Below are 22,800 nucleotides of genomic sequence, written 5' to 3' on the forward strand. Positions count from 1 at the left end.
TTTGTAAGGGTAGCACTGATGATGGCTGAAAGATCAGCCGAAACGTATGCTGCTTAATTAAAACATTGGTTTCAATAAAAAGTATCAAGAATTACAATCTTCTTTGGCTTGAGATCCTCCTGCTATTCCATCGTTTTGAAATTTGCGAGCCTAAACATCAAGTTATTATTTAAATTACTTGCTTTATTGTGTTTTTTTCTTTGTGCTACTGTGTTGTGCTCCTTTAGATTATTTTTAGAACAAAAACTGGTACTATTACTATTAATAATAACTATGACACGTTATCGCTTCGATGTGCGGCCTAGTATCGCGCGTAGTATCCCCGTAATAAAGCTGGCACATCCACGTTTAAAGACGTGTTGCATTCGTAAAATCTCGATTTTCGCTGTGTAATCGCACGCCGATACTGACAAATTTCTCATTTATTTATATTATTTGTCATTTAAATTGCTATTACAACAAATAAATTTAATGTAAAATGAAAAGACAAAATTTTGAAAAACAAAATTAATTTAATAATTATTCTATCAGAAAAAAAATGTAGAGAAAAACGAAAAGAAAAGAAATATAGATGTGCGTACGTTCTCATAGAAAAAAATTAAAAGAAAAAACATCAAAATAAGAGGAGAAATATATTTTGCGCAGCACATTGAACTTTAGATGATTGAAATTGAGAATGCTTTAAAGCAGAATTAATTTGTTTTTTTATTAAATCTACTATTAAATTCCTTTTTTTGTCAACGTGACGCAAAGCGGAGCGCGGTTTAACTGTTAATATTATTCTGCTCAGTATCGATCTTCGACGTGCTCGCCGTCGAGCATCGGTGCCGATGCGCATTCACACTGACGATTAGTCAATGAATATCTCTCAATATCAATTACACATCGTTATGTCGCCCTTTACAGATACGTTTCCTGGCCCCGTGCTCGTCTAGAATATGCAGCACCCGAGGAGTAATACGCGGAAAAGGGAGAGGAAGGCCGCGTCGATGCCGACAGAGAGGAAACGAGGAGCTCGCGTGGTTCGTGCCAGCCAATCGCGTTTCTGGATTATGATCCGACTCGTCGCTTTAGTGGGGGAACACGGCCACCTGGTCGCACGGCTCGAAGCGGCGCGGCGCGGCGCGACTCGTGCCGTCGTCACTGTCTGGCTGCGTGATACGCCTCCGCCGGGAGCGTCGCGACGGCATCGCGTCCACCTCGTGCGCTTATTAACCCGTGAATAAGCGCGGCGCGATAAGGAATCCTGCTTCCCCATCGCGGGGTTCATCGGAGTTCGCGCGCGTGAACGGCACTGTCGAAGAAAGAGAGCGAGATAACGCCGCGAGGTGGGAGGGGCGAGAGAGATTACGCGCCACTGCCGCCGCAGTTCCCTGCCAGTTCTCCGCTCCGCGATGCTCCGTATAAGCGGTGTCTCTTCGCCCGACTAGCGTTCTAGCGCTTTACGTTCGCACGACGCCGCATAATTCGACCAAGCATCCCCGAGCGATTCTCGCGTACAAGGACGCGAGAAAGAGAAGAGGACCGAAGCAGTGACGCTGAACGAAGAATCGGTCGCCCACGTCGCAGCCTGTCATCTCACAGCGTTCTCAACGCACGCGGCGAGTTTCTCTCTCCGGTGACGGCTCAGATACCCGGTGCCACTCTCTACACCGACGTTGGAAAACTGATACATCGACAGGATGAACTACGGAGATTTATCGAACGCCGATCCTGCCAGGTATGTTGTTCTTTTTGTTTTTTTTTTTTTTGCTCCCTTCGGGCTTTGCCGTTGAAACGCGACCGACTGGTTTTACCCGTTTTACACCGAAACGCCGGGTTTTTCCTACCGCGGTATTTTAATATGTATAATTTCCCTCGACGCACACGCCCGTTTGATTTCATTCGTTTCCTCGGACAAACCTTTGCGAATCACACGGTCGCGGGGAATACATGGAGAGTGAATGTTGGACACGAGTCTATATTTGTTTTTCGAGCGTTTTTGTTTCGTATCGCACGCGAGGCGGTTGGCCAACATTTCGCGCGATATAGCGAGCTAATGAAATCGCGCTTGATCGTTACGACACCGATCCTGCGCCGCGTATGGCCGGGCGTTTAACGAGACTTTTCCCACATGACGACATATGCATGAGAAGAGAATTATTTTGTCACCCGACAATTCGACGCTGGCCAGATTGCTCGAGGGCTCGCGTATCGCTCGTAGATGCGCTCCATTTTGTAACATTGTAAAAGCAGGCAGCTCGTAACCACGTTATGTTATGGTTTTCTATTCTGTTTGTTGAGCTGTTTGCACGTTTTATGCAATACTCTAATGCTATATAGATGCACTTTCCTCGACGATTATCAGAACGGTCGTTTTGTTAGGCGCGGTTAGGCAACGGGATTCGAAAAGACTCGGGTGGAAATTTTCTTGCAAAATTGGAAGGTCTCGAACGAGGCGTATCATTTTACACTTGTCCTTGAGATTTTTTCCACACAATTAACCGTAGAATTTATATACAAGAAGCTACACAAATTGCACAATGATTGCAATGGAATTATTGTTGTATAAAGCTGGGAAACGTTAAATACATACGTAACTTCGTAATTATAGACTCGACGTAATTAATGACTTTCAATTCCGGCTTAGGTGTTTCCGGATCAAGCACTTTGCGAGAGTTGCGATTTAAAGTACGATATGTCTGCGTCCGACGTATGAAGGATCGAACGCAAGATCGAAAAATAAGAAACCGAAAAACAAATTATATAATATTAAAATAAATGAATATTAATCATGATTAAAAAATGTAGTTTTTGTTTGTTCAATAAATATATCTATAATTAGTAATGACGCCGGGCGTTCAAAATAAATACGTTATCGAGATTTTCTCTGAATTGAGATATGTACTTAGATTACATAGAACCGGATAAAACTTGAAATGCACTAGTTTCGCATAGTGAAACCGATAATATTATCTAAACGGTGTCACAAGTGCATTGTGTAACCTTTTTGAAAGATAATTGTTTAATTTATTTTTTAATTACTGAACAACAGAAAATGATATTTTTTACAATTTTTTTTAATTGATAAATAAACGTATGACGGTAAAAATTTATTAATTTAAATATTTCAAATATTTTGCGCGAAGTGCAATTTAAAATTAATAACATGCAAAAGAAGAGTTCTATTTTTGTGCAAACATAGACGCGATACATAGTTACGCGATTATATCAGCTTTCATTGATTTGCTGCGAACTATCCCAACCGTCCTCGTGCAGCACTCACGACTTCGGTTGAATCGAAAAGAAAATTACGTAATTGTGAGACAATATTTATTTTTTGAATAATTTATGATTGAATTACATTAATTTATTATTTGTAAATCAATCAATATATCATCCGCTACTATTTTTTTTATATTTCACTGTTTTGCAATTAATTTTATTCAATACAATGCCCAGGTAGAAATTTCCCTCGATCTTCCCTGAATATATACGGGCCCCGTATGGGAAATATTAGCTTGGAAAATGCGGACAGGTCTTGGCTTTTCGCTGTAAATTTTCCACGATTTTTCCCAGATTTTGATTAAAAAATATCTATCTGTATTTTTCCTGGATCTGACCGGGTTCGATCAGGGAAAGACCAGTATTTTTATTCTAAATCTTCAGGTTATTCTAACGGGGGCGGAATTCCAGAATAATTTCTAAGAAAAACTGGAAACAAGTCTGGGCTTGGGTACATTTTAGATGAAGGATTCGTCCATACCTGCCGTCCCCCATTACACATGGGTGCAAGCTAAATTTTTCGAACAGATCCAAGCTATACTCGGGGAAAAATATTCAGGCTTTCTCCCACACCAGATTTCTACCTGGGTGTCGATCAGTTATTAACGAAAAAATCCATTTTACTATTTAAAGTGTATTTTCGATAGAAAAGGAAAATTGAATATAATAAAAATAAAAGAAGACTAACAAGCTAAACATAAAATTGCAAATAAACCCGAGTCGAAATTTTATTCCTAATTTCAACCTCTATTTTCTCACGTTTACGGATTTTGGAGGATTTTGATAGGTTTCATTTATATAAGAATATGTATGTATTTGCTCCTATTTTGTGTCTCAAATAAATAGTAAACGAACTTTTTTCCATTTTGAGGTTTAAAAGAGGAGTTTTGGTAAAGAGTCAGAGGTTAAATAGGTTCAAGATAGGGTGATGTGACTGCTTAAAGTACGAAATTAGGCGTTAGATTGAACATTTTGGTCGAAAGTAGGTGTTAGATTGAACATTAAGGTCGAAAATAGGAGAAATATTTCGACTCGGGAATTATAAACAAAAATAAGGAAAGGATTATTATAAGAATGGCTGCTGTTATCGCAGCATTCTGAGTGTTTATTATTTGAAAATATTTTGTCCGTGATCGGTTGAAAGAAATTGAACGCGAGAGAACGGCGCGATTGGCGAAAGAAGCGGTCACGCGCGCACCGACGTGCAAAGTGGCACTCGCGAGAGTGAATTTGGAAAGAATGGCCGCGTAATTTTACGCGAAGCACGTCCCGCCTTTCGGTCTTGGTCATAGAAAGTCTGGCATTAAGTTCGTGACTTTACCCGTGACATTATTACCGCGACTTCGCTGACACCGCGCGAAGTTTTCTCGCAAATTATCAAAATCGTAATACCGTGAACGCCAGCCGATCTGTCCACCCATCCGAGCGAGACGGATCCGAGTAGAGAGTCGGAAAGTTACTCGTCGATTAGAGCCATTCGTAATGCGCAACGCTAAAGATTCTGGTCAAAGTTTTCTCCCGTTGGCACGCGGCGAAGCCGTGATTCTAAATGCTCGCCGTAATCCGACGATATCGATTATCAATTGTCATCGCTATGTTGAAAATTTTGACGATAATCACGCGCGACAAGATCCTATCTAATCTTTTTCTATAAGAATAAAGAAATTCTAGGTGGCTCATCGCCATGCATGCGTATTTAGGTGATTTCCGGTCCTCGGTGAAATAATCGAGTTACATTTGCACTTGGAACATTCGGATTGCATCTGTATTTCAGTATTTCAGTTTGCATTCTTGAACCTTGTATATTAATGTCAATCCTCATCAGTCTCATCAGTTTTACATATCGTGTCAATCACGACGCTTTTGCGTGATACTTTAATGAACAATAATGGTTTATCGCAGATTACAGAGATATTTATATTCTTTTAAGTGGCGTGTCATTTATAAGAGATTCGAAGATTATAATCGATGACTTAATGCGTCGGCCAAATGCCGGTTTATTTATATACAGGAAACAGCTTGTTATTATTATTGATGAAGAAACTAATTATTGTCTCATTAACGATAGAGTGAAGAATGTGTTTCGCGGCTCTCAATTTCCTCCGAAAGGGAGCTGTAAAACTTTCATTGTCAGCTTCAAGAAGGTCAAACAATCGTTTATTTTGACGAACTTGAAATGCCAATGTCGTAATACGGTAACCAACCGGGCTTCGAGTGTCGTTACAATGCACTTGTCGTAACACTCGTCCCACGCTCGCTGCTTGTCGCAATGTCTGTAACGTCGAATGCTTTGATAAAAATTTTAGGAATTTATTAATAAATCAATGAATTAAATAAGAATTTAATCAAATAGGCGAATATATATTTTAAAATTTCGAATGCAAATTCGATGCAAAATTTATGAAAGACGCTCGGGTCGTAATATTTTCATTTTGTATTATGCATTGATTTTTAGTGATTTTCTCAAATCGATTGCATAAGAATATTGCTTTCCGTACTTTTTTCGTGTAAATTGAAGTTCGCTCTATAATCATTTTTGGATGATACAATCACGCCAATTATATAATTCGCGCCAATTATATAATTCAAGCGTATCAACAGTGAGGAAGTATTTTTATTCTTAATGCAAACTACACGTGCGATTTTTCCATACCGTTTTTTAGCTAACTTTTCCCGCGGGTTAAAGTACCAGCAGGTTCTATCTCTCCGTTTGCAATTACGTGCATTACGAAACTTAAACGCATCGTAGAAAGTAAAGGCTTCGGCGGGGAAGATAATAAGACATTTCTGCAAAAGGACACAAAGGAAAATAGTGGGTTTTATTTCTCGCGTGTTTGATTACAGTGATCAAAGTGGAATCGCGTCTTTCGCTATTCACTCGCGAAGTATAGAATGTCGAGCAAAAGAAAAATTCATGTGTATTTTTACGCGTATAAATATATTTAATATTGTAAAATATTTCGAATACTCACGGCTTCGGAAATATCTAAGATTATGAAACGACGAGAAATTTTGAGAAGTCATGATATTTTCTTATTACATATTTCCAAACGTTTGCAGAAAATTAATGAAAGCTGAAACCTGTTTTCTGTCGCAAAAATGGCGTATTTTGTTCTATGTATATTATGTGAAATAATTCTAAATAATCGCTACTATGCAAAATAAATAGTTGCTCTTTTACATTGTTTTTTTTTAGAGAACTTATCTCTATCAAATTATAAAATCAAAATATGCAAATTATTCGGAAAATTAGTAAATATAATGTATTTTTGCATCTATTTGAAAAAGGAAAATTAGAATAAAAAACATACATGTAAATTGAAGCAAGCATTTTTTGTAGCATTTGCAATTGCAAAATTCTGACATAAGAGTAGATAAGACTGTTTGCGTATGCGTGCATTTATGCAAAATATTTATAAAAAATGGTGCAAACTATGGATTTCGGTATCAGAATTTATATTTTATTTTCATATTTGCACTCACATCCAGTGTCGCAAGTATACACACTGAAAAATGTCGAGAAAGACTTCACAAGTTACCGTTTATTTGTTTTTTATTCTTATCAGAAACATTATTTTGTTCAGCTAAATTCTTAACGCGTAGTTGATAACTTTTTTACAGTTTTACGGACTGTTGTTAACTGCACGCGCGCGAGTAATGCTTTTACGACGATAATAGTAGCTTTTACGTGCTTCGCAACTATGCAGTTATCTAATTTATCGCGCTGCATTTTCGCTTCGTTTATAAGCGCGAGACGTGAGTGAAAAAGGAGTCGCGAGGCGCGCGAGACAAACGGCGTTTGAAAAATTCTGCAACATTTGTTTGCGATAGGGGTATTTAACGTATGATAATCGTGCGAAACACGTGCAACTTTCAATGCGTTAATTGATACCGTCGAAAAATCACTTATAGAGAGCACTTGTTCGATGCGTGCCGGTCATGCAGCAGCTGCATGTTTCGATTATAAAGGCTCAGCAATTAATTGCTTCTAAGTGACCGATAAATCAATGATGCCGACGACGACGAATGGGTGTCAGGAGGTTATTCCGGCAATGTTGCCTGATAAAGATACGATGGTTTGTTGAAACGCTCGCCAGCCAAGCGTATAATTGTGCAAGACGCCACGCACAGATTAACGTATTTTTCCGTGATCCGTGAATCATAAGTGCTTATCATTGAAGTCGTATGATCGAAGGCGTTTACTTTCTACACCTACATTTTTTATCAAACATAAATAAGAGATATATGTATTTTTTTTTTTTTGAAAAAAAAAACGGAGATAATACAATTTCACATAGCTACGTCGCTTAAATTATTATTAAGCGCTGTTATTACGCACAATATATCATTCGTCATTTGTTTCCATTAATTTTTTATCAATGGAAAAAAAGTAATGAGACTTGTTCTTACACGGTCCGGAATTTTCCGTATTATCAGAGATTATGTATTTTCCGAGAAATGATTATTACGCACGTTCGTAGAAAGCGCACGCTTGACGGCAAAAAAACGATATCTTATGCAATGATTATGCAGAATCTGTAATCTAGAAAGATCGACTAGTAATGCTAGCTTTGACAATTTAGTATTACGCTTAAATCTCGTAATCCGATAACTAAAATGCACTTTTGCACGGTTGAAAATTGCGGTTTCCCACGTCGCTTATGATGAAAGTAAAGTGTACAACAAAACTATTTACATACTGTAATCACAATGTATATTAGTTTTTTTAAATACTATGCAGAATGTATGAATAGATGTTTTATGATAATTAAAAAATTTTTGTTTCTTTCGAAATATGCAAATATTCTCGGAAAAAATTGCACTTACACAAGTACGATTTTATGTTCCAAAAGCCATGCGCATATTTTAACAAGCAATTTCGCAGGGACATTGCATAATCCAATTCATATGCGACGTTTCGAGTCATCTCGATATCCCGCCGGTATCATTGCTATCGTAGTACCGACGTAATATTATACAATTTTTGATACTGAAGTTTAAGGCTATTGAACTCGTGTGAAACTATTTTTACGCGAAGTGGTCTTGCAGATTTCCACAATCGATAGACCGCGTTGTAAAATTATGAAATCAAATACGTTAAATTTTATGTTGCAAAAGTATAAAATAAAATATAAAAATACGACCCTGGCATAACGGCATTGATCATCATCTTTTTTTTCCTTGTACAAGCGGCGCTTTCGATCCGGTTAGTTAAAAGGAGGAGAGTAATTATATGCGCAGAATGGCGTTTCAATGCCAAATCCATCGTATTGTGCGCTCTCACCAGCCTCGCAATCTACCGACATGCGGAATTTTTTTCCCTCCTCGCACACGAAATGCAATCGAAATCCGAATCGGAAATGGTGTTGGCACGCAACGCTCAGCCGTCTGGAAAATCATTAGTACTCTCTATACTCGTTCGGCCGCCGCATAGTAATCACGCATTATAACTCGTCGTCGTGAATCGCATGCACGATTTCACCTTTCCAGCTCGCGCATCGAGACGCGCATTAAACGCTGCATCGTTGTTTATCACAATAAGATTACAATGCCATTTCTGGCCATCGGATGATTCTCGATGCGCGCGGATTCTCAACCGAGGAATGTTTGCACGATCGCGATTGTTTACGTGTATGTATAATTAGCGACGATTGATATTCGCCGTACGAACATTCGAGATCTTCGGAAAGGAAATTGAATGATGGGTTCGAGTTGTATCTGACGATGAATGATTCATGTCACTGTCACGCCACTGCTTGCGTTAAAAATAGGAGCTTATCACGCGATCTTCATAGAATAATTTCTTCAATTCTTATTTATCATTGGGCTCCTGCAACAATATTACATAACGGGCATTTTGCACGAAAAATCGTGAATTGTAATAATTCTTTTAATTGTTGAAACAATTTAAAAATTTCGACTACTTCCCCGTAAAACTGCATTATTAAAATCGCTTGATAAATTTATATTAAAATGTATCTATTTTTGTATCTATGTTTGTATCTATTTTTGTTTTATTGTTATTATTTATCTATCGCTTGGTTTTATCTGACCAACAGTATAGATTTTTTTAAATTGACGACATTAATATTTGGCATTTTTCAATAATATTTTGGCTCTTCTTTAATGCAACTGCACATCATAGAGTGTCGACAGATTGGCGCGATAATCTCGTCGATAGAAAACGATAACGATGTCATCGCGTGAGATTACCTCGTAACTGTTCGTGCAAGGACACTGCGTTTAAATCGAAAATTTTCTTCCTTGCACGAAACATGGCTTCGTGAAGTCGGTGGATTTATTTCCAATCGTCTACTCTAAGATTTCTTAGAAACATATCTTATAAATCATAAATATATAGCAGTGAGCATTGTAAAAATAAATAAAATTGTCTTTTGATTTTTTTTTTTTTTTTTAAAATGTAAATATACACGAGTATTTCAAGCAAAAAATTTGTAGCACTAAAATATTTCTATTATATGTTTGTTTAGATTTTTTTGTAAATCAAACTACGGAATCAGTTGTACTTTGTACTTTGTACAAAGTTGTTTAATGTTCAAATCATAATAGCTGTGATAAGAGTCGTAACACGCGAGTGAAAGCTGTTTATATCCGAAATATAAACATGTACTCAAATCTCTCTTTTTCCCTCTGTGTGTCGTCAATTCACATAAAATAGCGAAAAAATTCTTCTACCCGACGCTTTCTGTATTTCGCGAAAAACTGTACGAGAAAATAGATTGCGAAAGATCGTATATCAAGTCGGTTTATGTAAAAAATTTTTCGGTCAACAAATATCACGTTTTATCTGCTTATCTAAAAATGATTTGCTTATCCAAAAATTTCGCTTCATAGCGTATGTTGAATTTGCATAAAATTAATGCGTTCGAAGTACATCACGTGACGTACCGAAAATAAATAGCAGATGATGACAGCGAGTGTGTCAATATGCCTTGCGTCAGCTGATAAGTAAACTGGACATTTATTTTAATAAGAATTCTGTCTGACAAGGTTATAATCTCTTATGAAACTGTTGATATCCGCGCATCGGAGAATGAAACACTGACAACGCATTTATTAACCCTTCTCGTTAATAATCGCATCGCAATAGCTCTTAAACAATTCGCATTTTGTTATAAACCAGTTGATCCATGAATTATTGATATTTGTTTAAATTAGTTATTCGAGTAAGTGCACACACAAATGTGATAGAATTTGAAATGTTTAACATAAAATTTTAATGTCTTCGCGAGTGCACGCGCACCAAGTAACGCGTAACGCTTCGACGTTCGCTTATTCAAAGCACGCCGCGGTTCGCACGATGTTTCATCTCATTATTCCACACGTGAGTTTACACGGTTTACGACTTGCAGCGCGTCATGTCTTATTATATACATCATTCTCTTTGTGTTGATCAATTTATATGCAATCGCATCGGTGTTGCACCGCACTCTTGCATAATCGCTTCAAAGTTGCACGTGCGAGAAGAAAAAAAGCGCAATGCGTAAAAGATTTAAATTTTAAATTTTAAAAACGCAAGAGGTCTTAATGTCGGAATTAAAAAAAAGTTTTGCATTACTACTGATATTTTCTCTCATTTAACATATTACTTATTTCTTTTGTCAAAAATTTCGTCTTACAAACAAAATCATTATTTATTACGTAAAACTTATTGATTTTTTTTTTATCGTGAATTATAATGCGATGCAATGATCACTTCATCATACATGCGCGTCGGATTTTCAATCGAATATATATTCACTATCGGCAGGAGAGAGCCGCCGTAATGTCAAACAATGATGTAAAGCGCGATAAATTTCGAACGAGTCGCGAGTGGATGTCGGGAACGAGGTCAGACGATTTCCGTAGGTAAACATTCCACCTTACGTTCCGTGAAAACTACGGCGATCGAGAATTCCTGAAATATTCTTGCGGAGAGGCCGGCTATGGCGATCAATTATTCGAAAGTATAAATACATCATATTCGCGAACTCGATCTCCTTTAATTTAATATTCAATCTTGTAAGCGTCGTGTAAGCGAGACGTCAATTTTTTATTAAGCAATAATAACCGATGCGACGATGCGTTCTGCGATAAATATTGGATAGATCGGAAATGTGCGCGCGCGCGCGTGTGTGTGTGTGTGTGAGTGATGTAACAGATTTTCTGGCGTAGCGCCGAGAAGCCCGAATGCTCTGCACACCGGTCTATACGGGCCGGTATTAAGTTCAATTAGCGTTCCCCCCGGCACGGCGACACGATCAAATCAAGTTTAATGCGATGAAAATGCACGTCAGGGAAAATCTCACTAACGGCCAGCGAAAGCGGTCGACGATCTTTCCGCGATTTTGCACGCGTATAATGTTCCGGTAGACGATGGTAGCGATAGGAATCGTGTACAAGCTCACGGAAGTTGCGCCGATATTCGCTACGATAGTGAAATTACGAATCCTTAATGAAATAACGTGTATAAGTAATTGAATTTGAAGCACGCGTGATTCGACATGTGCATGTCAAATGTGTTTGTAAATTTGATTAATTATTTTTTTCTCACAAAATGAGTGTAAGTGTATCATATGAATAACAAATTTCCGTAAATTGATTCGAATGTTTATCCACTTAGTTTTTTAAATATTTATTTTTTAATATTTTTGTGCAAATTGAACTTTTTTATGAAATGACGCAAAAAATTTATGTTTAACATTCGAAATTTTTGAGACAATGTGTAGAATGACGTAATTGGTGTAGATGTATCTGTTTTAAAGTTGGTACTTTGTATGAAATTTCACGGTATTGATACATTTTTTCACGAAGTATTAACGTGTCCGATATCGACATCGCTGACAGATGTCTGATAAGATGATAATTGCCGACGTTCTATCCGGCTATTACGTGTGATTTCAATAAACACAGTGTCTTTTCCTGAGTATATTTCTGCGCGATTTCGAGCGTGCACGTATCAGATATCTCACGGTCCATATACGAGTTTCAAGAAGAGCGCCGTGATTATGCACGCGCGCAACATCAATATTATTATAATTTAAATATTGAACAAAAACAAATATAAATAAAAACACGAGTGCGGAGATAAATATCGGATAAATAAATAGTAAATATGACGCAAACTAAGCGCTAAATCTTTTTTTTTAGTCTCGTGCGTAAATAGGGGAAAAAAATTAACATATTAAAAAATCATGCAAAAAAAAGCACGTTTAGTGTATTTTAAATTTTATTCGACATTTTTCTGCGCGTTATTCTCATTTTAAGTCGATTGTGTGCGTCTTTAAAATTTCCAAATGAAATATCGTGAAGGTTGTTTCCGAAGTCAATACTCGTGTTTCGAAGAAACCGAGAATCCAATCAAACGGGAAATCCAATCTAAGAAATGATAGAATCAGCTTGTGACTGTTTCGAGATTGTATTGCTTTGGCGAAATTTCTTCCTCGCCGCATATCCTTCAATCGTGATGTAAAAGGTGCGTTCTCCTCCTTGATATACCGCGGGAGAGAGAGAGCGGCGAACGTGGTAGAGCATGTTACGTATGTCAGTTGTCGTAGAAAGTTCGATCGGTGCTGATGGTGACGCGGAAAGTGGACTATGACTTGTGACTTTGCAAATATTGCCGTTTGTCTGAATATTTAAATGAAAATTTGCGTGAAAATTTGAATACAAAAAAATCTCTTCAATGTTAATTATGCAAATTATTGTGCACGCGAATCAAAGGAAAACTTTATTTAAAAACAGAGTTAGCCGTATAACTTCGAATATTCCAGCGAAGAAAATATGAATATGTAATTTATGAAAACACGTTAAACAAGTTAAATGTGACTAAAGTTTTTTGCACTAACGACTGAACGTGCTCAAGTAGCACGTTAGTAATTTTATTCGAGTGTACACTTAATTTTCGTGGCTTACTCGAGGTGGACAGAAGTACTCGTCGCTAAAATGTTTGCTCTTTACCATACATCGACGTGTTGATACTGCTAAATCATCGAATTCGAAGTCGAGGACAATTCCATGGAAATATTTCCGCCTTCATCGTGCCATTAGCGAGATAGCGTCAAATTGCAAATGATTTCGCGATAAGAGCGATGGCGTATATTACACACGCGCGTCGTGTGCAGTCACTCTCAGTTAAAGCGACACCAGCAGGAAGCGAAATATGCGTTTTCGTGGCAAAGGATGTTCGCGCTCCTTCTTTACTTTATTTTCACGCTCATCTCTAACGCCCAAAAATATTGATATAAATTGTATTAGTATAAATACGCGTCTCGTCGTCGTTTGTGTCACGCTCCCGAATATTTCAACGTTTTATGCGCGAATCTTTCGCGAAGCGACGGATTATGCATGAGAATGTGTTCGTTGTAGGAAAAAAACTGGTCTATAATGATTGACGACCGGTTTGTCATTAAGACGCGCGATTAACGTCAGAATAGCGCGTGAAACTGGAGTGACACGGTAGAAAAACGGCGAAACGGTAAAGAGCGGGGAAAATCCGCCGCACACGACTTTCGATAACCGGTCAAAGGTGCCGAGAGGAAGAGTGGTGGAGAGCCTGGCAGTCAGATGGCGGAATAATGGAGCGGGGTATTATCATATAATACGTGCTCAGCTCGCATCGCGGGGTCAGCCGCGCGCGGAAGGCTTTGCATGGCAAATGCGTGAATATTCATCGGCGGCCGATCCTCGCCTTCTTAATAGACGTCCGCGAAGTTCCGTATCACTGTCGTCGTCGGCCGCGCCAGTTTGACGAACGTAGGCTCCGTAAGGTGGACTTTATAGATCCGCGGGCGAGATCCGATTGTCCCAATTCGATCGTCGACGTATCGAGACGGAACGGAGATGTTGCACACCAAACGGTACGTATCGATCCCCCCCCCCCCCCCCCGATCGTTTCGCAAACACATGATTATTGTCACAAAGTTCCTCTTTATTTTTCTTCGATCGCGGACGTACAAGTTGTGAAACCGCTCGCTGCGAAATTGTTTCAACCTTGTTTCGAGGCAATTTTCTCATAAATACACAGTCGCGGTCGGTCGACGCGACAACCATAATCTTATCGCGCGGATGCTCATTTCGAAAGTGCGGATATGAGGGCTACGGCGAGTGTGCTGGATATTTTGAAATTTCGATTTTCCGCAATTCGCGAATTGCGGAGAAAACGGACGGAAGGTGTTGGCGAAAGTGAAGATTTCGATCTTAGAATGCTACTTCGCGGAGTTTTTCGCATTCTCAACGCCTTCGGCGAAACTTTGGCTTACTTCGGGCGAATTCCTCGTTTTTCTAAACGCCGTATGAGCAGAGAAGAGAGAACACATGAAACGGTACCTCATATAGAATCGCCGTGAAAAAGTGGCACGGATTTCTTTCTCGCGTCGTTTATTCGTGACGAACTTTAAACACTGAATGCTCTTCGAAACAACCCGGTTACCGAGCCTTTGTTGGAACAGTCGGCTTACGGTAGCGTGCAATTTCGAAAATCTCGCTCGTCTCTCTTTGCGAGGGAAGCGATCTGAAGGTCTGTGTTTTTTTACAGAAAAAATTTAAAAAATGACTGGTTTTGCGGAAACAATTTTTGGTTCGCATGAGAAATATTTTTTTTTTCGATGAATTGCCGTAAAACTTATAGCGCGCAAATAATAAATCTTTCATATAAGAACGAGGCCTTCACTCAGACGAAATTAAAACGTGAAACCAGTTTTATTTTTGCATATAATATAGCACATTGCTTCACTGGCGGATAATAAATTATATTATCGCAGCTGAGATTATTTACATCGCCTGTTGAGTGGCTCCAATGTATGTAATATCAATAATATGATAGATTATTTGCATGTAACGGGACTTTGATTTTTATGTTTCTTAATTGTTGCTTCTTTTTGATAACGCTGCGCGATTTCCGAAATTCTGCTCCCGGTTATCATCGGAAAGTGCATTGCAGAGTTCTATTGCTCGTATTATCGCTGTATCTCTGTTTACAATTGATAAAACTTACTCTTTAAAGTTTCAAGAGTACCGCACGCGTCACAATGATAACACGCTTATCTTAGGTTTTGTGATCACACTGAAATCTCGACTGACTGAAATTACAATCAGATTTAATTGTGTCGGAATGTTCGATAGATAACTGCGACACCTGAGAAACGTTCAATAAATTGAATTAATAATTTGAGGAATTTTACGATGTTGAAGTTTAGAAATTGACAGAAGTTTTAAATAATTATTAACAAAGGTCACTTCGAGAATTAAATTTCACTTTCAAGGATTAAGTTTGGCCGCAATGTCGGTCGATTAAGATTTCGATAAAATCCAGTAAATCGAGCCTTGCGATTATTTACGAACAGAATAAAACCGACATCGTACGATTTTCTCTATCCTAAATTGAATCCATCGAGCGTGCACTAATTTCGAGCTCCTAATCTCAAGAGCTGAAGATCGGTGACGCATGCTCGATGAACGTTACGAATGTATGTTCCGATTTCTCCGTCGACGAGAGATCGTCGATTTCGGACGTTCCTCTTTCGCTGGACCGGGTCCGCAAGTGGGACAGAGCGGGTCTATAGTTATAAGTGGAACGCTACAGGGCGACTATTTTTAGCCCGTCACCTGAGACACCTCGCTCAATTTCGTTGGACGCGCGTCCTTAATCGATTTTAACGCTAGAGAAAAAAACAAGGGCTCGTTACTCTCCTCGTGCGTGTGCTTGCTCTTCGTCCCTTTTTTTAAAACACCGCACAAAGGCGCACACATACACACACATGCGTCGCATGCATCGGGCACGTCGCGGGAACTGTCGCCTCTTAAAAAATAATTAACAAATAATAAATAAATAAAACATGTGCATAACAGCATATCGCGTCACTAAATGCTAGAGAATTTTTAATGCCGTCGCTCGCTTTCGGATATGCATAAACGAGAGCAATTTGCAATTCAAGCTCTTGACGCAAACGCAAATTAATTATAATGAAAATATACTTTGAATTTTGTTCCTCGCCGCACAAGCGAAAACACGGCGCGTAGCGCCTCGACCTTTACATGATAAGTGGTTCTTGCAATTCGCCCTGCCGATGCATTCGCAATAAGTTTCCGTTTCGTGTGTCGAAGTCGAGTGATTAACATACAAAGCGTTTTTATGAATCCGACCGGGGGATATGCGTGCACAGTTCAATGTTCATGCGCGGACTTGGACTTTATTGCGAATTTCAGCAACGGTCGTGAATTAATGCATAATCACAATCAGAAGCCCGCGAGATAAGTTCTGCACTTATGCAACTAATGACTAATCAAGACTATTTTAAGACACGCGCGCTACTGATGATCTGCGCCTGCTAACGAAGCAGACTCGTTGCCTCCATCTCTCTTTTTTTTATGAATTCACGATAAGAATAATAATAAACAGTTGTTTACAAAAATGTCGACGAACTCATCGGAAATGCTTTTGTATCTTTTATACGCATCGGTAGATATCGATGTTCGATAAAATCCGCCTTTCGCATGATCGAAGATGAAAGCAGACAAGATTTGCATTTAAAGAGATAATAGACTACGCTTCACTCAAAAAAATATTTTGCTGATGTAGTTAGATTTCTAGATATCGCAACAAGAATGTATCGCTATTTTTCGTATCTGTGAAAACATTGTTTGTCACATACAGAATTTATAGCAGTAATGTTCTAGCAATAGCTTCTGAAAAATTTAGGTACCATTGCTAAATGTTATTCATTGCATGATCTAACACGTGATTGATCTTATATAGATAGGCGCTTTAGAGAAACTTTCTTTTTAAAGTTCACAAACAATACAGATATATATTCTGTTTCTGTCATCTAAACTGATTAAGTAATTACATATGCAATATCACAACAGTTGCTAATCATTTATCTGTTTTAGTTAATTTTTTACACCTAGAAAATTTTAGCTATTATTGCAAGATCATTTTTTTGAGTGTTGCACTTTCAGAAATACGCGGTGACTTGTATTGAAACTTTTGTAAATCTTTTTGCCGCGACGAATCCGGATTCCTATTAAGACAATGAATAAATTATGTTTTTTATATATATTTATGTCAACGTGGCATTGAAGACATCAATACGTCGACATGCGACAAAAGCTCGATGAATAAAAAAATTTATTGAGATGTATTCGTTTTTTATCAGAAAATTATTTACACATAATTGTATAAATGTATTTACACATAACTGTGTAAATGTATATAAATATGTAATAATGTAAATTTATTACTGTTTTTTTGCAAACGTCATTTTTAGTTATGTAGATTTTAGATTTGTTACGTTGTTTTCATGTTGCCACTTAAAATAGATACACGAATGACATTGTTTATGGAATGATTGAATATTTATTAATATTGCCTTATAATCGGTTGCAAAATATTCGCTGTTTTAATCTTATCAATTTGACATAATGAGAGCAATGTTAATTATGCAACCGATATCGCACGAGTCACACATATCTCGAGAACGTCCGCGTAATCGCGCGGAAGAACATTTCCGAGTATATTATTGTTATTGTTATTATTTTCATAATTCGATGTTGTTTTTAATGCGCGACGAGGTGAGCTCCATTGAAAATCGATTGCGGAATAAATTTCTTATCGATTCATTTTTAAAACGTCTCTGAAACGTCGAATTCTTTTAATTCGCGCCAGGAAAATAGAATACCAATTTAATTTTGGGATTAATAATTAACAAGAGCGGTTTTACGCAGTGACTTTGAACGACGATCTAGTTAATTTAAGTGGATATATACATTATTGTAATGAGTGGAAAATATTAGCATTTCTTAAAGCTAAAGCTACTGCGAAGTAGCATGAGAATCGAAGGTAGGGGCACTGTCGGATGTTCCTTTTAAAGTGCCATCTACGCACTTGATGACGTTGCATCACATACGCTCATTACGCCACGATTTGTCGGGCGGGGGACGCATACAAATCAATAGGTTTGAGAAATCTTCAATTCTCCTCTTTTTTTTTTTTACCGCAATACGCTGAAGCGAGACGCCGAGTAATATTTGTAATGTATTCGCCACTGACAATTAGCCGTCTCGAGCAAAGATCAATCTATTCGTTGACTTACAAAATATTTCGCACGTTTTAATCTGAAAGGCAGTCTAGAATAGCAGACTGAAAGCATGATAAGTGTGGTCAAGTTAAACATGAAACGTGTAGTTAAAATAAATTATTGCTCGATGAATTATTAACAATCACTATTTTTTTCCTCAAGCATTTGAATCTTTTAAAAACGCGCTTATCTCTTGGCTAATAAAGAAATTAGTATTTTGTGTCTGATGTATCTTTAGATGTCGATACATAAATCTTGATAAAACGCACTTTTAAAAAAAGTTTTAATTAGCCTCCGTTTGTGGCAGAAAGAGGAAAAGTATAGACTGCAATGACCTCCCTTTATCAACTTTTACTCCGCACAAAGCTCATTAAAGTGCAATTTTCTCCCCTGCGTGAGGGTTTGAAATGCAGATTGCACGTCGCAGGCGTCACGCGAAAAATGCATTAGGCTAAAAGAAGACTTTCGATTGCAGGAGTTTGCGGAGGATCGCTCGGCACGACGAGCCGGAATTCAGCAACGCCAGCATCCTGAACAGCATGGAGAAGTTCGTGCGCACCGTGAGCGAGATGGAGGACACGATTCTGGTGCCGAGCCGTCTGCTGGATCTCTCCGTGGGCGACGCCGGCGACACGGTCTGCATGAAGGGCAAGCGCGGCTACACGGCGAAGGACACTCTGGCCAACACCGACCTGTACCGCCTCTACAATATCATCAATCAGATGAAGATTGAACTGCTGTGGTCGCAGGAGCCCACGCGCATCGAGCCCGACGATCAAATGCCGCTCAAGGGCCATCCGATCGGCAGTCCAGAACTGGCGCATCACCATCCGGCGAGACTGGGTCACGTGCGCTGCCCGAGCACCACGTCGATGCAGAGCGTGCAGAGCGCGTCCTCGATCGTCTCCACGTCGGACTCGGACTCCGAGGTCGGTATCGAGATCGACAGCGGTCTTGAGGGCGAGGAGTGCGCCGATCTGGCGAGCATCGCCGCGGAGAACTTTCGCCGTCACTTGCGCGGCCTTCATCGCAGCATCGCCCGTATGACGGAGGCCGCCGAGTACCTGACGCTGCGATATCAGGCTGACGTCGGCGGACAAGTCTGATTCGTCGCCGTCGCCGTCGCCGTCGCCGCCGCTGCTGCCTTTATTGTCGTCATCGTCACTGTCGTCGAATTGATTCTCATTGGCATCGCGAGTAGATTCCGCGTTCTCGCCCCGTTATTGGCCTGGCGGGTGCTCTCGCGACTCCTTCCTTCGCACCGGCGCTTCGGGAAGCGCCCGGTGTCGCGCAGTTTCCGTCAACGAGTCAGCGCGGTATCAATCCGTCGTTTTACCGCGCGATTCGCTGCGGGAGAAGTATGCTTGTTGTCCATGTGCGACCCGCTTATAAAGACAATAATGTTATCTTTTAATAATGTATTCAAGAAGCGCAATATGAGACGAGTAATTTATCGGTTAGGCGGAATTGTTGAGAAATGAGTTATCAGTTCTAAAAACGGAATTGAGACTACGAGATAAGATATCTGTTATTTTTTAATGATGAAATAGCGTTTAGTTTCTCTTCTGTTTTTAACTTTTGTAACTCATGCAAGAAAAGATAGAAATGTGAAATATTATTTTGCCGCACACATGGAGCATACTTGCGATTCTAATAGAATTAGGGGTACACCGTGTACCGTTAACGTCGATTAGAAATTATGACGAAGACGAATGTAAAACAAAAGTATCGTACGCGATAAATATACACATAAACGTGAGAAACGCGCATCAGTTTAACTTATTCTCACTTGCGTTTTCTCGTACAATTTTCTTTCGATGAAGCATAACGCTGTTGAGAACGACATTTTCTTTTATGCCATTTTTTGCATTTAAAATTATATTAAATCACTTGTTTTAATTTATTTTGAAAATATAGGTTTTCCACTTAACAAGACGATCAACAAGATGTTAGATGCAAAACGATTAGTAAAAATACGTATCAAAATTAGTAGTATTTTATTAATACTATTTTCAACTATTAATATTTTCTATCTTATGAAAATATCAAAAGGTAACTTTTTGTGTGATTGCAATTTATCAGATTTCAAGATATGGAGATATGTAATATCATAATATAAAGCAGATTCTACAATAAATAAACTAGAAGATATGTCTGTCGATGAGATACGAAATATAAAATATCGTTAAATATTAGAACATTTTTAAAAGCTATTTGTTAATTGCAGAGAGAAATGTCGGAATTATAACACACTAAGAAATAGTGTACATTATTACCAGATATTGTTTTACAGCGATATATGTGATTTATTGTACCATAAGTCATTCGTGACCAATAATCTGTAATCAAATCACCATATAACAGTTCTGAATTATTGTAAATATTGCTACATCGAAAGAACGAGTGCATTTTGAACATCGCGGCTGAGTAAGGTTGTACAAATTATATGTCTTGTAATTCGTGTAAAATTGCGATAAGGAATTGCGTTAGCTTTTGCAAAATTTCTGTTTCTTGCTTATCGTTGACGTCGAATTGTATCCGATATCACAGCGGCGATTGACATTAGTGTGTAAATATATACGTAGCTTTATGATTATTTATTTCTACGACTGTAAAGTTAAGAGGTATTTTTTAAGTTGCGCGAGTTGTGAATGTACCGGTCAGTTGTAAGGGAAAAAAAAAAGGAACAATTGGCACACGTTCCCCAAGCCAAAAGAATCTGGAATACCGGAAACTCATGACTTTCGTTTAGCGTGTACATAAAGCCGGCGAGATGCTTTCCCGACGCATTCACGTCATCGAAATCCTCATTCGTATATACTGTGAATCTTGCGTATCGGATTTGTATAGTCTGCGGATGAGAGTTTCTTAAGCAAATAAAAATTGTAGAAAAAGGTGAAAGGAAAAAAAAAACGCTAGCAGACGAATATTATTATTATAATGATTTCTGAAATCAATTATTTACCAAATTATTTATTAAATTAACATAGTGGAAATATTATTTTTAATAAATGGTATAATATGCAATAAGAGAGTACATTTTTCTATATTTCGACACGATATATTAGCGTATTCTACTTCGTATATACAATCTGTTGAGAATCTTTATACGAGAAACGAGTGGCACGAAGTATAATTTGTATTTTTTTTTTTTTTTTTTGTATATATTTTATGTATTGTATATATAAAAATTTATAGAATAAATTATAGTCGTAGTATATACGGTGCCATACGATGCTAAAATTTTGTTGCATTCATGAGCCGCGCAAAATTATGGAAATCTTAAACGTTTGATAAAAACAATCTTGGTTAAACGACAACCTTTAGGAAACTATATCGCAAAATTTGAAACTTTTTCAAAATGTTAATGCACGAGAGCGTTCTTCAAAAGATGGTTTTGAAACATTTAAGTTTTTCATGATTACACAATTGACTTGCTAAGCGCAGACAATTTATTTATAAGGATAATTTTGTGCTCATTCCATATCGTAAATTATATAATTTTATGATTCTTCTTCTAAGATCACATCACGTAGATCAGGAATTCTCAAACAGTGGCATAAGCGCATACAAGCGTGTCTGTTACTATTGATGTACTCTAAAAAGGGTAAAAATCTGCTAAATTATTAGAGTACAGAAATAACAGTTAAGCGTTAATATTTATTAATGCCACGCTTAATACATTGAATGCGTTGAAATGTATTAATTATTTCAATACGAGCATTTGAGCATCCCTGAACTTGTGTAAATTATGATTACTTACAATAAAACGTGATACGTGTATTGTAGTAACGTAATCATTAGATTGCAAATGCGATACTGCGTTGATGATCCATTCTTTGTGGAATCACGATTGTTACTAAAGAAAATTAGCGATTAGTTAGATGTTTCTTGATAAGGAGTCGTTCGAATTTCTCAAGTTAAATGTTATTTTACCAAATAGCGCTTTATAATTGCTTATACGTATATATTGAAAATGTGCGTCTAATTATTTTGATATCGTTTAGTTCCACACATACTTGCGCCAGAATTAGGTGGTAAAAATTGCCTTATACCTTAACTCTATATTGCAATAGATATAACGTTGTGCTAGAAATGCTCAATTTTAATGAAACATACGTAATCTCAGTAGATCCGACTCTGAGATGTAGATTAACAGATCGATTGTAATCTGGATCCTTGAGATATGCGATGTTTGTAAAACGTATGTGCACTTGTATAATCTTGTAACTGTAATAAATTAATTACTTCCATGCCCACTGTTTTCATTCTTATATCTGATTGTGAGTAATTAAAAATTAATGATATACTTAAGAATTATCACTGGGAAAAGTAAATTTTGCAAATTTAGGATTTTAATCAATCATAATATTTTCGACAATTTAAAATTTATATTTTTAAACACACCCCCAAAAAGCAACATTTTAGCAGAATGAGGTAATGATTTTACAAGCATTTT

The 22,800-nt window shown here is 37.9% G+C and overlaps 1 protein-coding gene across 2 annotated transcripts; it reads left to right on the plus strand.

Annotated features, from left to right (window-relative positions):
- Positions 1-1,104: 1,104 nt before the first annotated feature.
- LOC105677400 (mid1-interacting protein 1) lies at positions 1,105-22,594 on the plus strand. 2 transcript variants are annotated; one of them, XM_012376003.2, is made up of 2 exons: positions 1,105-1,720; positions 18,817-22,594. In XM_012376003.2, exons 1-2 carry the CDS (start codon positions 1,683-1,685, stop codon positions 19,445-19,447), a joined length of 669 nt encoding a protein of 222 aa, XP_012231426.1. In that variant the 5' UTR covers positions 1,105-1,682; the 3' UTR covers positions 19,448-22,594. The 2 variants fall into 2 exon arrangements, with proteins under 2 accessions (XP_012231426.1, XP_012231427.1); XM_012376004.2 differs by lacking the exon at positions 1,105-1,720 and adding an exon at positions 13,906-14,123.
- The last annotated feature ends 206 nt before the right edge of the window (positions 22,595-22,800 follow it).

Source organism: Linepithema humile, chromosome 2 (genome assembly GCF_040581485.1).
Source record: "Linepithema humile isolate Giens D197 chromosome 2, Lhum_UNIL_v1.0, whole genome shotgun sequence".
Taxonomy (NCBI): domain Eukaryota; kingdom Metazoa; phylum Arthropoda; class Insecta; order Hymenoptera; family Formicidae; genus Linepithema; species Linepithema humile.